The sequence below is a fragment of the Danio rerio genome, chromosome 20 (genome assembly GCF_052040795.2).
Source record: "Danio rerio strain M-AB ecotype USA chromosome 20, GRCz13ab, whole genome shotgun sequence".
Classification (NCBI taxonomy): domain Eukaryota; kingdom Metazoa; phylum Chordata; class Actinopteri; order Cypriniformes; family Danionidae; genus Danio; species Danio rerio.
In genome coordinates this window covers 44,842,145-44,856,106 of record NC_141040.1, presented here as the reverse complement: position 1 = coordinate 44,856,106, position 13,962 = coordinate 44,842,145, and the positions used below count along the sequence as shown (strand labels likewise).

Below are 13,962 nucleotides of genomic sequence, written 5' to 3'. Positions count from 1 at the left end.
AGGTTGCTGCTTGGTGAGAACAGTGAGAGGGGAGAACTGGCATTAAAGGCACAGACACCAAAAACAGCTACAATGTGTTCAGAGCAGAAAATCCCAACATTCTGAAAGGTGAGCTGAAACTTTACAGACATGTTCTGGAGACACAAAAGACATATCTTAAAACTTGAAAAAGGGGTAAAATAGTTGCCCTTTAAATAAAAAAAGCAGAAAAGTGCCTCACAAAGCAAGAGGAGACGGCACAGTTGAGACTGTTATGAAGCATTTGCACCTCATTTGAGATTCAGGACAGCCTCCAAACCATGCTGAGAGTGAAGCTACCTGCAGAAAAAAAATACAACTAGGGAACTGACACATGCTGCTGTGTTTAGCGCTGCAGAAGAGGATTCCCTTCACCACCCACTGAGGCACTTACCCATGATGCATTGCTCACAAATTAACTAATTTCTCTGAACTCACAAATGAAAACTCCTCCTCTGAAGCAACAGAGCAGTAATGAGTAGCAGACACTTATTGTTTCTTTTCCTCTCCCACTAAATGCATTTGACAGTATTGTACAAACAGGAGGTGGACTTTTGCTAATTAGTGCTGCTTGTTAAGGCAAGAATCACAAATATTAGGCTGGATAATTTAGCAAATACCAGAACACCAAAAACACCATATATAATCACCATAGCAAGCAAATTAAATCCATGTTACCTAGCAACCAAATAGCAACCCATTAATATGTTAGAACACATTAGTAACCCTACAAAAAACAGCTTGGCAACTACACAGAAAACCATATAGCAACATATTAGCACCCCAGATCATCTTAAAAACCCCATAGAAACAACCTGGCAACCACCCAGAACTCCACTGAAACCACCTAGTGATGGCATTTCAACATATCAAAATTAGCATGTTACACATTAGCTACCCCATACAAATATGGAGCTAATAATATGGATTATTTGCGGATTTAATTCAACAAGCAAGTTAAATATTTTTTTTAAATACAATAAAAATGAACGAGCTAAGCACTGAAACCAGCTCAAATGTTCTTCAAAAAACATGTTACAGTGTTAACATATGTACAAATATGTCATGTCTGAAAAAGCCTTTTTTTAGAGGGGTTTTGGCAGTTCAGAGCCACCGTACAAGCTAAACAAAGATAAACAAGCTAAACACTGTAACAGCTAAATACAGATAGTAAGTTTTACTTTAGAAAATGCGGTATAGATTCATCCTATTTGGTGTTTTAGATTCTTTTGAACACATGTAACTGCTGCTTTTCAATCAAACAACGATTCTCTGTTCGTTCTTGCTGTCAATTGCGGGAACAATGATTGATTAAAAGTCTATGATAAACCGCTGTGAGTTCGACTCAACTGCGGGCGCAGATTTGCTCTCGGAGTCAGATTTTGATACAGCACCTGAGCATTGAGCACATATGACTTTATGACAAACAGGCGATTTAAAGCAAAATACACAGTTGCACTCAATCAAACATATCTACAATGATATGGAACATGGTTACTTACTGAGTTATTTACACACAGCAATACCACATGAAGAAAGGACGGACTTTGAAGGAATAAACAATGTGAGGAGAGATCCATTATAGTGCACTGGACAAGTCTGAACAAGTTCCACCCACCCATGCAGGCTGTACAATTACGTAATTTATTGGCTTAAAGATATCGGCCTAATTTAGACATCGGATCGATAACGATAATCTTAAAAATAGCATTCATCGGCCGATAACGATATGGCTGCCGATATATCGTGCATCCCTAGCCAAAACAATAGATGACTTTTAAAAGAGGCATTTCAGTGTTGATAACAGGCTTTAGGCAAACTTATTCAATTTTTCCCTAAAATACTATAACATGTGCTATGCTGTACTATAGAATAGTATAACAAATAGAATCTTACATAATGTGATGAAGAAGTGTGTGCATCCAAATATTTACTTTATCACAGTTGTTACATGTAAAAGTGAAAAGTCCTTAAATGTGACTTTGGTAAAGGCGTAAAACCCTGTCTCTCCTGAAATAACCCATCAGATGTTACAGTATAGGTCAGAATCAGCCCTTGATCGCTCAAAACACAAAAAATGTAAATAAAATTGATTAACCAATGAGATGTAATTGAATTAAATATATTAATTTGGTTCACTGAAGCATGTACATATTTATTACACGGACTACTGAAAATAGCTGAACCCCGATAGTATGTTTGCAGAAGAATTGTGTCCTCCTGAGCCTCAAATACACTAGTAAACTCACACCTGTAAAATACAATTAAAGCATAATTTTTACAAACCCATTATCTGCAGTTTATTTATTCAGAACACAAAAAACCTGAAGTCTGAAAATGCGTCAATAAAAAATTCAAGTCTGAACAATTAATTTGTTCAAAATTTCAGATGTTCAATATTCAGCTTAAGAAATTCAAATTAAGGAATTCAAATTCAAAACTATTTTAAGAGCATATAAAAATTCAGATTTATTAAATTGCTATTCAAATTAACACAATTCAAATTCAGACTGTTTTGGCATATCATTAGCTGGATATACAAACAGCATGGCAACAATGCCAAATATCATAGATACCACACAGCAACACTTTTACATCCCAGAACACATTAAAAACCCCAAACGGACTCTGAACACTATAGAAACCACCTAGCAACCATATAGCCACATTTTACAGAACACAATAAAACAGCATAGAAACATCGTGGAAATTACCCAGAATGCCATAGAAACAACACAGCAACCCTTTGACATCTCAGAACACAGTAAACACCATATAAACAGCTTGGCAATCACCCAGAGCATCATAAAAACACCTAGCAACCACATGGCGACATATTAATATTTCAGAGCATACCAGTAAACCCATAGAAACAGCCTGTTAACCACCCAGAAAACCATAGAAACGACCTAGCAACCAGAGAGCAACATTTTGCAGATTCAGAACACAATGAAAACAGCCTGGTAACAACCCAGATTGCAATAAAAACACAGCAACCACCAAATACCCCATAGAAACCACACAACAACAAATATTTGTAGGCTGCTTGGTCGCACAAACTTTTTCAACTCTGCCCACAAATTTTCTATAGGATTAACGTCAGGGCTTTGTGATGGCCACTCCAAAACATTCACTCAGTCTGTTGCACATTTTAACTAACTTGGCAGTATACCTAGGGTCATGGTCTGTTTGGAAGACCCATTTGTGGCCAAGTTTTAATTTCCTGGCAGATGTCTTTAGACGTTGCTTCATTATTTATACATATTGTTCTTTCTTCATGATGCAAGCTATGCTGTGAAGTGGACCCGTCCCTTCTGCATCAAAACAGCCCCACAACATGATGCTGTCGCCCTCATACTTCACAGTTGGGATGGTGTTCCTAGGCTTGTAAGCTTTCTCCTTTGTCCTGCAAATGTAACACAGGCCATTATGGCCAAACAGTTCTATCTTAGTTCCATCAGACCACAGGACATGTCTCCAAAAATGATTCTTTTTCCCAGTGTAATTTAGCAAATTGTAATCTGGCTTTTTTTGTTGATTCTGGCTTGTTAATTTTCCCATGTTGTCACACAAGAAAGCAGTGTGGTTAAGGTTTTTCTTAAATACTATTCTACAGTTGTGCCTCGAATTAAGGCAAGGCAAGGCAAGTTTATTTATAGCACATTTCATACACAATGGCAATTCAAAGTGCTTTACATAAACAAGAATAAAAGAAACAAGTAAAATAAAAATAAAAACAAATAATAAAAATGCGTAAAAACAAAACAAAACATAAAAATAGGTAAAATGTGATATAAAAGAATGAAGAAGAAGAGAAAAACATGATAGTGCAATCTGTCGGACGCAGCACAGTGCTCATTCAGTAAAGGCACAGCTAAACAGATGTGTTTTCAGTCTTGATTTGAATGTGCCTAGTGTTGGAGCACATCTGATCATTTCTGGAAGCTGATTCCAGCAGCGAGGGGCATAGTGGCTAAAAGCCGATTCACCCTGCTTTGACTGAGCTCTTGGAACTTCTAGTTTATTTGATCCTAAAGATCTGAGTGATCTGTTAGGTTTGTATTCAGTGAGCATATCTGTAATGTATTTAGGTCCTAGGCCATTTAGTGATTTATAGACCAGTAATAATACTTTAAAATCTATTCTGAATGTAACTGGGAGCCAGTGTAGAGACCTGAGGACAGGTGTGATGTGCTCTGATTTTCTGGTTCTGGTTAGAATTCTGGCTGCAGCGTTCTGGATGAGCTGCAACTGTTTGACTGTCTTTTTAGGAAGACCAGTGAGGAGTCCATTACAGTAATCCACCCTGCTGCTGATAAAAGCATGAACAAGTTTTTCTAAATCTTCACTAGAAACAAAGCATCTGATTCTTGCTATGTTTTTGAGATTAATTAACTCAAATTTTCTCAATTAGCCAATCAGAAACTTTCAAAACCTTGACACCATCATCTGAGCTTTATCAGAGACATAATAATCTTACTGTATGTAAACTTGACTTTCAAGAAAAGTTATAACAATTTCTCAAACAATATCTCGCTCATTATTCTACTATTAAGTCTAACAGAAAAACTTTGATAATCCTAACTTCCTAAAAGAGAAATAGTTTAGTCACTTTAACATCTGACTTTTTTAAAATAGTTATGTGCCTTTTATGTAATTGGTTACAATTGTATCAGTAAACCCATAGAAACAGCCTGGCAATCACCCAGAAAACCACAGAAACCAACTACAGTACCAACCACAGAGCAGCAAACTACAGTAGCATGCCAGAACGCAATAAAAACACCATACAGTATAAAGCCCGGTATCTGGCCAGAACACCATTAAAAAAAACTCCATAGCAACCACCAAAAACGCCATATAAACCACATAGCAACACTGACATCTCAGAACACTATAGAAACCCCATGGAAACAGCTTGGCAACCACCCTGAACATCATGAACACATCTAGCAACCCCATGGCAACATATTAACGTTTCAGAACATATCAGTAACCCCATAGAAACAGCCTGACAGCCAACCAAATCACCATACAAAACACCTAGCAACCCCATTGTAACACTTTGACATATCAGAACAATTATTAGTAACCCAAGAGAAACAGCTTGGCAACCACCCAGAACAACTTAGCAACCACATGGCAAAATATTAACACCCAGAACACATTTGAAACCCCCAGGGAAAGAGCCTGGCAATCACCAGTTGTTAGTCGAGCACTAGAACTCACAGTTTCTTCAGCACATGTAAAAACCCAGTCAGTTTATCGATTAAAACATACTGAGTTTTATTGCTTCATTCCCATGACAAAAAGATTGCGTCTGATTGCAGGTGTGTTTCACAGCTGGCTTTTGTTGCTCATCAAAAAAGCAGAAAAACCTTTTGATGGGCTTTTAAGTAAAAAAAAAAAAAGGTTGCGTCCAAATATAGGAATCAGTTTATCAAATAATGATGCAGTCCTCATGTTGTTACCTTACCTTTTAAGACAATCCAGAGCTGTAGGCTCACTTTAAAGAGAAAATATCGGATACTGACATCTGTATGCATGTTAGCATTTTTTGTAATATTTTGTTTTATTTGACTTTTTTAAAGGATATTTAACAAACACAGTGAAATACCAATAAAAAGAAGAAAAAATATAATATAATATATAATAATATAATATAAAATGCCAGATTCCCAAGAGTCTTAAAATAGTTCCCCATGTGGTTTTAGCTTTTTTTCTGTGAAGTTAACACATAGTCGTTCCTTTTGAATGACATAAAGCAGCTCATTCAACCATCTCTTAAAACAGGGAGCCTTTGGAGATTTCCAATTAAGTAAAAGCATCTTTATAGCTGTAATCATGCCAACCATCAGGGCTTGCTGTTGGGTTGATGGAAAGGTGTTCATTATACTATGTGTCACCATTTTTAAGCAGATTTTTTTCATTCATTAATTTTCCTTTGGCTTAGTCCCTTAATTTATCAGGGGTCGTCACAGCAGAATGTTATCCAGTATATGTTTTACATAGCGGATGCCCTTCCAGCTGCAACACAGCGCTGGAAAACACCCATACACTCTGGCATTCACACACATACATACACTACGGACAACTTAGTTTATTCAATTCACCTATATCGCTTATAGCGACTGTGAGGGAAACCGGAGCACCCGGAGGAAACCCACATGAACAAGGGGAGAACATATAAACTCCACACTGACATGCTAACTGACCCGGCTGGGACACGAACCAGCCACCTTCTTGCTGTAAGACGACAGTACTAACCACTGAGCCGCCGTGCCACCGTACATTTAGTAACCTATAAAAAAAATCTGATTTCTCAATACACTTCATAATTTCATCTTAATTTTGGATGTTTAATGTTTTCCTCCTTGACTACATCAAGAAATCTCTACCTTTCTGTCCATGCACTATAAAAGCATTGGTTCATTATATACAAAACCTTCCTTCAAAAACATGGAATGGAATGTTTGGAATGATACAGTGGTCCACAAAACGTTTACAGGACAATAAACACGTAATAGCATTACACACATAAACACAACACCACACACACATCCATACACACACTTGCATTCATTATTAAACAATTTAAGAATCTCTTACGCTCACCCAGTGTTAGGAAAGTTATTATTTAAAGTTGCAATATTGAGTTACTCTCCGGAAAAGTAGCTAGTTGGCTTACTTAGTTTCTTTTTATAGTAAGCAATGCATTATGTTACTTTTGAGTTACTTTCCTGACATGGCTGAGACTTGTTTTTTTATTTATTTATTTTTTAATAAGCTCTACAATTAACAACACGCTGTATAATTATTATTATTTATTTATTTTCAAAATTAAGCGCAGAAATAACAAAAAAAATGTCAGCAGATTCTCTCTGGCCCTACATATAACATACAGTGTGATTGTGTTTTCATATATCACACATAAGAAAAATAAATATAAGAAGTAATGTCACTATTTAAAATGGAGCAAATGGTTTAACATTTCTTTGTCTTCCGTGGCCCTCTTTCCAGTTCCAGTTTGTAATGATTGTCCTGTTTCTACAGATTTTGTAAGTGAGCGATCAGTGTTCTTTGTTCATGTTTATTTGGAAGGCAAAGTTAGTATAGTCAGCAGTACAATTTTTAAAGACATACCTTAGTCAAATGATTTAGTTACTAAGTTTATGTCACGTTAATAGTTATAGTACATTATCACTACACTATTATGGACTAAAGGTCCGCTGTAAATGCTGCTTTCCGAATGTAAACATGTAAACACCTTAACCAAACTATTACCCTCGTGTAGGATTTTCGCTGCATTTTGTGACAGGATAGTCTATACACACATGGCTGTTTGATGCTATTCTTTGCACATGCAGAGTCTCTGTATCTAAGTTACCGAGAAATGCGGAGGTTTTTTTCTCCCATACAACCTGCAGTATCAAAAATTCCATTAAAACTACACTCCTCCAGCAGTTCTTTGCACCCAATATCTTGTTTGTCACGGGGGCATGCATAAAGTTCCTGAATGAAAGTAAAACTGGCAAACTGCAGTTAAAGTCGACTAATTAAGAATGAAACATCCGAAATTACATGAAACTCCGGAGGAAATGTGGATAGTATGGTGACACAATGACGTTAAACGAAATGTGCTATAACATAAAAAACGGGATCATGAAAGGAACATTCAAAAAGCAACTCATGTAAACACCTTAATTATATTATTGTCTTATTAACATTAAGGCAAATAATTTGATTACTGATGTCCATGTAAACGTAGTCACTGTCTGTCAAGCACTGTCCCTGTGTCTGTGGTTGTGTTGAAGCTGTGAAATTCCAGCCTGATCTCACGAGAAAACGTAAGTATTTTACGTTTTGCCAGTTTAGTTGTTAATTCATACGAATTCGTACAAGTTCAGTCGTACGAAATGGTACGATTTTAAAAAGGAGGCGTGGCACCTGACCCCACCCCTAACCCCAACCGTCATTGGGGGATAAGCAAATCATACTAAATTGACGAATGAATTAGATCGTCGAATTCATACGAATTAGCCACTAAATGAAAAAGTTACGAATTGCCGTGAGATTGTGTTGGAAATTCAGGGTGTGCTCATACTGAAACTCCCCTATTTATGCAAACCCTTCCCTTTTTTACCATCCGACACCCCCGCCTAAACAAAGCTGCACTCACCAACTTACTTAATTCCGTTAACTTAACTATTGTAATTTTACAAATTTAAGTGGATTGAAAATAAAACAATAAAGTTGCCCCCCCCCCCCCCCCAAAAAAATCAAGAATCAGCTCATTTTAAATAAGTTGTTTAAACAAGCAGCAAAAAGTCTTTTTTTTTAAGCGCGTTAACAGATCAACCAGTCTCTCTGAGTCATCATCAAATCTAAAAATAGGCATAGAAGCAAACCATGAAGTGACTGAACCATGCCGTCATTCGGCTGCAATTATCGTAGCATATTCCACATCCTAACCATATCTCGCAGCTCATTTTGTTCTCGACACATGAGAAACAGGACATCGGCCAATGTGTTTTCAGTTCTTGGATCTGTAAACGGAGGTTTTACTTGACATGGAGCCCGGCTTCGCATATCAAAGGCCCTTAATATGTCCCGTCCCCCGCTGTATATTTGTTTCTGTGTTGTTTACAGCGAGGCATGAATTGGTTGTGTATGTTAACAATGCTTCCCAGCAGCCGTACAAGTCAGACATTATATTCTAACTATAGCTGCGATGTAATATGTGGTCAGACAGTGCTGAATTCGGTGGTCTGTGTTAATAGCATGAGTAAATGTTTACAGAGCTGGCAGACGTCAGATGGGTGAGCGATCAAACACAGGCCTGAATGTAGAGCTGAGCGTCTCATCACGTGCCAGGATTCAGGACTTTGCAGCAATGAAACTACTTCTTCTGTATGTTTGAGTATGTTTGTGTTGAAAAATAAATGTCTGGGGTAATTGTATGTACAGTGCTCAGCATGAATGAGCTTACCCTCTTTTGAAAATGAATATTTGTATCCATTTATTAGTGAATACAAGGAATAATTGTATAAACAGTATTATTCATTAAAATAAGAATGTGGTCATCTAACATCTTTATGAATAGAAAGATAATACGTTTAAATTTATTCAAGTTATTGCAATATTAAATAAATAAATAAATAAATAAATAAATGGATATTTGAATTAATAATAAATAAATAATTTATAATTGAAATTTGATGTGTTATATGTTTCTGTTGGCTTTTCTGGATTGTTAGAATTGTATTTAATATTTCCCCCCAACATATTCATTTGGGTCTACTAATTTTTGAACGGTAGTCAACATTTTTTATTTATTTATTTATTTTTATTAGTTCCAGTTTTGATTTTATGCTAATTTAGTGTATATGCAGAAATATATTACTGTAAAGCATCCTATATTTTTTACTGTATATTATCTTATTGTTAACACATACAATTATGCTTTGTGATGTGGTATTTATTTTATATGTGGCTACATAAAGACATTTTTTTGTAATATATATATTACCTATATTTAAAGTTTTTAAATGATCTATTCAACTTAAATAAATTATATATATATATATATATATATATATATATATATATATATATATATATATATATATATATATATATATAATGTTTCTCTTGGCTTTTCTTGTTTGTTAAAATTGTGTTTAATATTTTTCCTCCAATGTATTATATGTGGCTATATTAAGACGTTTTTTACAGTGATATATTACCTATAGTTAAAGTTTTCAACAATTGAATTAAATAAAATAAAAAATGCAATAAAACTTTTAAATAGATAAAAACACATTCATATAAAAGAGAAGAAAAGCAAATGCATAATCTAAAGATTATCGTAATTATAAATTTTTGATTATTTTTAATGATTAAATAAGTAACCAATATATTAAATAAATCTGTATATTTAATTCTAAAATCAACGGAAACAACATATTTTCCAATTAATATTCTTTCATTAATTTTCTTTTCAGCTTAGTCTTTATTTTTATCAAAGGTTGCCACAGCGGAATGAACCGCCAACTTATCCAGCATATGTTTCACACAGCTGATGCCCTTCCAGCTGCAACTCATCACTGGGAAACATCCAAACACACTCAATCACATACACTATGGCCAGTTTAGTTTATTCACTTCACCTTAACCACATGTCTTTTTGGACTGTGTGTATATATATATATACATCTTAAATGTAAATATGTATATTTACATCTACAAAAAATCTAGGTTATATAGAAAGATTAAATTATTCGAAATTGGGGTTTCAGAATATTGTATTATTGCATATTATTGTATATTGTATTATTTGTATTACAACCAAATGATAATTTAGCATTTAAAGTAATGAAACAATATTTTCTGAATGCCTGATTAACATGTTAAAGGTTTCAGAATGTAATATTATTCACTAACTGTAATTTATCAGTTATTCAAAGCATATTGCAAAGACCGGGTAAAATAAAACCACCATTATTAACATTAAAAAGAGGTCTGAAAGAGATAAAATACGTTTTTGCTTACTCATAGATGAACCGTTGAGAAGTGCTTTTCCCACAGCTTTATCACGGGACTTTCCTGAAAAACATAAATTACCTGAAAATGAAATATACGTGCAACCTTGACAATAATATTTTAATAATGTCTCCCATTGCCCCAGTTTCTGAGCTCTCTTAGCATATGTTTAATGTCATGTGGTGACACTGGACGTAGGAACAAACGCTCTGGGTGAGAAGAGGTGAGGAAAGGTGACGCAGAGGAAGGAACATAATAAATCTTTTTAATATTCTCAAATAACGGTAGACTTTAAAAGCAGAGAGAGACAGAAAATTGACCATTTTTTAGTATGTTAACAAGGAAAATACAAAAGGGAGTTATTAAACTGACAATTGATTTTACTTTGTTTAGTTTTATTTCCCTATAGTTGGCTCTAGAGAATCTAAACATTGAATTTTAAAACAGCATCATGAATATGTTTTCTTGAGCTCAAGTATAGTGGTTGAATTTGTCATTAAAATGTCAATAATTATAAATGCTACTGTCATAACATTAGCTGACCTTATCTGAATTATCTGATTTTTTAAATGTTATTGACAAATTCACTTTGTTTAACTGAAAGAAAAATGATCAGAAAAATATTAATGACACAATTATACTGACCTTATGACAATTTTGATTATGACAGATTTATGACAAATTATGGTTGGTATAGTCAAGTTGTCATGACAAAAACACTGATGCGTTATGATGTATTTGGTTATGTCAAGTTGTCATAAAGACATTTCAAGCAATGTCATCTTTGCATTTAAAAAGTGAGTTAAAAGCACTTAATGACAGTTGTCATGCACAAAATCTCCTTCATATCATCACGTGTCCTGTTTTGATTATAAAAGTGTCTTATGAATTCTCCTGTTGTAGACATTTTTTTCAAAGTGTATGATATTTATTTTAAAAGTTTGACACCCAGGGGTTGAACTATTGCACGCCTGGTTCAAAACACACTCAAGCGCAGGTTGCCAGATTGACGACACCAACAGGAGTGAGTCTGACTATTGAGCCTAAAGGCTGATTTAAGTCGTGTTCTAAATAAAAGCAACAGCACTCGATAGAAGAAATATTTCTATATTAAAAAGAGTTTTTGTCATAACCAGCACCTGAAATTAATATTTTAGTAAGGATTTTATTTCTTGCAGCGGAACAACAGAAAACTGACAATGATACCCTCAGGTACTTCTCATGTGCTTTTTTCTGTGTTAAATGCTAATAATGTAAGTTCGAATGCTATTTTATGTGACATTTATTGCCATACTGCTGAGAGCAACAGCAGATAGTTCACCTCAGATCTTGAAAATAAAATGAACCTTGTGAAATTAGAACTGACTCAGTGTAAACCAACAAATATGAGTGATTCAGCATCTACACTTATTAATGTCAAAGAGGTTTAATATGTATTAATTAGATTACAAACCTTACCATTTCGTTGGAGTAAAGTAAGTGCACTATTCTGTGCTTTTAAATGGCTGTGTTTAAAGTTCTGTCGTGTTTTTCAGGTGCAAAAAGCACAAATTTCGAATTACTGCAAATCTCGTCAAGTTGCGTGATGTTAGGACACGGGGTTATAATGTAACCTGCTCACCTAATGTTTACGTTCGTAATATTTATATTATTTACTAATTAATAACCACCTTATGTGGAACTCTGAATCTGAACTTCATTCAGAGGCTGCTACTGTCCACCAGAGGTCACATTTCAGTTGCAGAAGAACAACTTGAGAGCCTTCCTGACTGAATGAATAAAATACGCAGTTTTCCACCAAGGCAACCCGAGGAGCTGAAATATAAATGGCTAAACTGGCATTGGGTAGGTTAAATGACCAAAACAAAGACAACCGTTCCCACTCGTTACAGACATTTTCAAAGACTAACTGACCCTAGCATTGTTTTTCAGACAAACAAGAATGGTCACTTGTTTGTTCATGTTTCTTAAATATCTGCAAACAGATTATTATATTTTTATGCTTTAGAAGAGTCAAAAACTAACATGCGGCACCTTTAAACACACACACACACACACACACACACACATATATATATATATATATATATATATATATATATATATATATATATATATATATATATATATATATATATATATATATATATATTTTTTTTTTTTTTTTTTTGTCTTGTTTATCGATTTGAATGTGAACATCATAAAGGCATGGAAAATGGAACAGCAGTAAGCCGGAAAAACAGAAGTGGGTTGGACACATTTTTTGACCACTTCAAAAAATAAAAATAAAAATGTTGACATTTTTAATTTAAATTGTATAGTGGTACAGTATTCTGAATTTAACATTGCATAAGAGCAAATGCATTATGCATGCTGCAATTATTTCAAAGCACTTTGCTTTTAGAATTTATTAATGTGATTTTTGGAGAAAATGTTCTAAAGATATAGTTCATTCTCTCTATCTGCCTAAAAATTGCCCTGACACTAAGAAGGATTAAATCTGCTAACGGGTCCTTGCTAAGACCTTGCTAACTTCAGCAAGCAAAGTAAATGTCTTTCAAGCAGGAGATAAAGGCATTGAAGCCATTTCAAATCAAGGTTAAATCTTACTATTAACAAAATGTCAAGCCATATCTGCTTATAGTATGAATATAATCATTTAAAAAAATGAGAAAAATTGCTGTTTATTTACATAAAAAATTTGCAAGTGATGCAACTACAGCAAATAATGTTGTAAATAACGTTCAGTTTCTTGCATAGTTAGTTTTGCTTCAAGACTCAAAGGAATAATTAACCCAAAAAATGGAAATTTCCTGTTAATTTACTCACCCACAGGTCATTCAAGATGTAGGTGACTTTTTTCTTTAGTATAACATTAAAGAAAACTTTGGGCTGAATCTGTGGTTCTTGGTGGTTCATATAGTGGCAGTAAATGGTGGTAGCTTTTTTTTAGATTAAAAATAAACACATACAAACAGTTCTTGGCACATGCACAACTAGTCTATTCGTAGTCAAGTGACTTTTGACAACGATAGCGCGAGAGCTGATGAAGCAATCTCCAATATCTATCAGCAAACTTTGTCACCTGACCTGTATGTGTTGTTTTTTTTTTTGTTTTTTACTTTCAAAGCAATAGTAGCTAGTAATGGTAGTTAGACTTTGTTGCAATTTTACAGTTATTCACTGGAAAATTGCCCAGCAAAATACCACAGACATTCTTTACAGTACACTACTGTAATATGTACTGCATTGTGCATTATTTTAAAATGTTTACAGTAATATTGAGAGTTTGTGGTATTTTACAGCAATCAAAGTAATCACGTACTGCTACTGTGGTTAAAGACAAAAATGAAACGGTTAATTTAAAACAGATTAATTAACATATTTCATCAAAAATTATGT

General features: G+C 34.4%; 1 protein-coding gene and 1 long non-coding RNA gene across 19 annotated transcripts in view; both read right to left on the bottom strand.

Moving 5' to 3' along the window:
- Positions 1-13,962, bottom strand: part of LOC147839429 (uncharacterized) — a 382,751-nt gene that overhangs the window by 116,536 nt on the left and 252,253 nt on the right. The window lies entirely within an intron of this gene.
- Positions 1-13,962, bottom strand: part of LOC147832305 (uncharacterized) — a 214,569-nt gene that overhangs the window by 83,735 nt on the left and 116,872 nt on the right. For 14 of the 18 annotated variants that reach the window (XR_015518751.1, XR_015518737.1, XR_015518741.1 and 11 more), the window contains one exon: positions 10,570-10,623. The exons of the other annotated variants lie outside the window; for them this stretch is intronic. Coding sequence is in view for 2 of the 14 variants with exons in the window: in XM_087298593.1 (XP_087154719.1) it covers positions 10,570-10,623 (54 nt within the window). In the remaining 12 variants the exon portion in view is untranslated. The remainder of the gene's footprint in view (positions 1-10,569; positions 10,624-13,962) is intronic. 18 annotated transcript variants of the gene reach the window in all.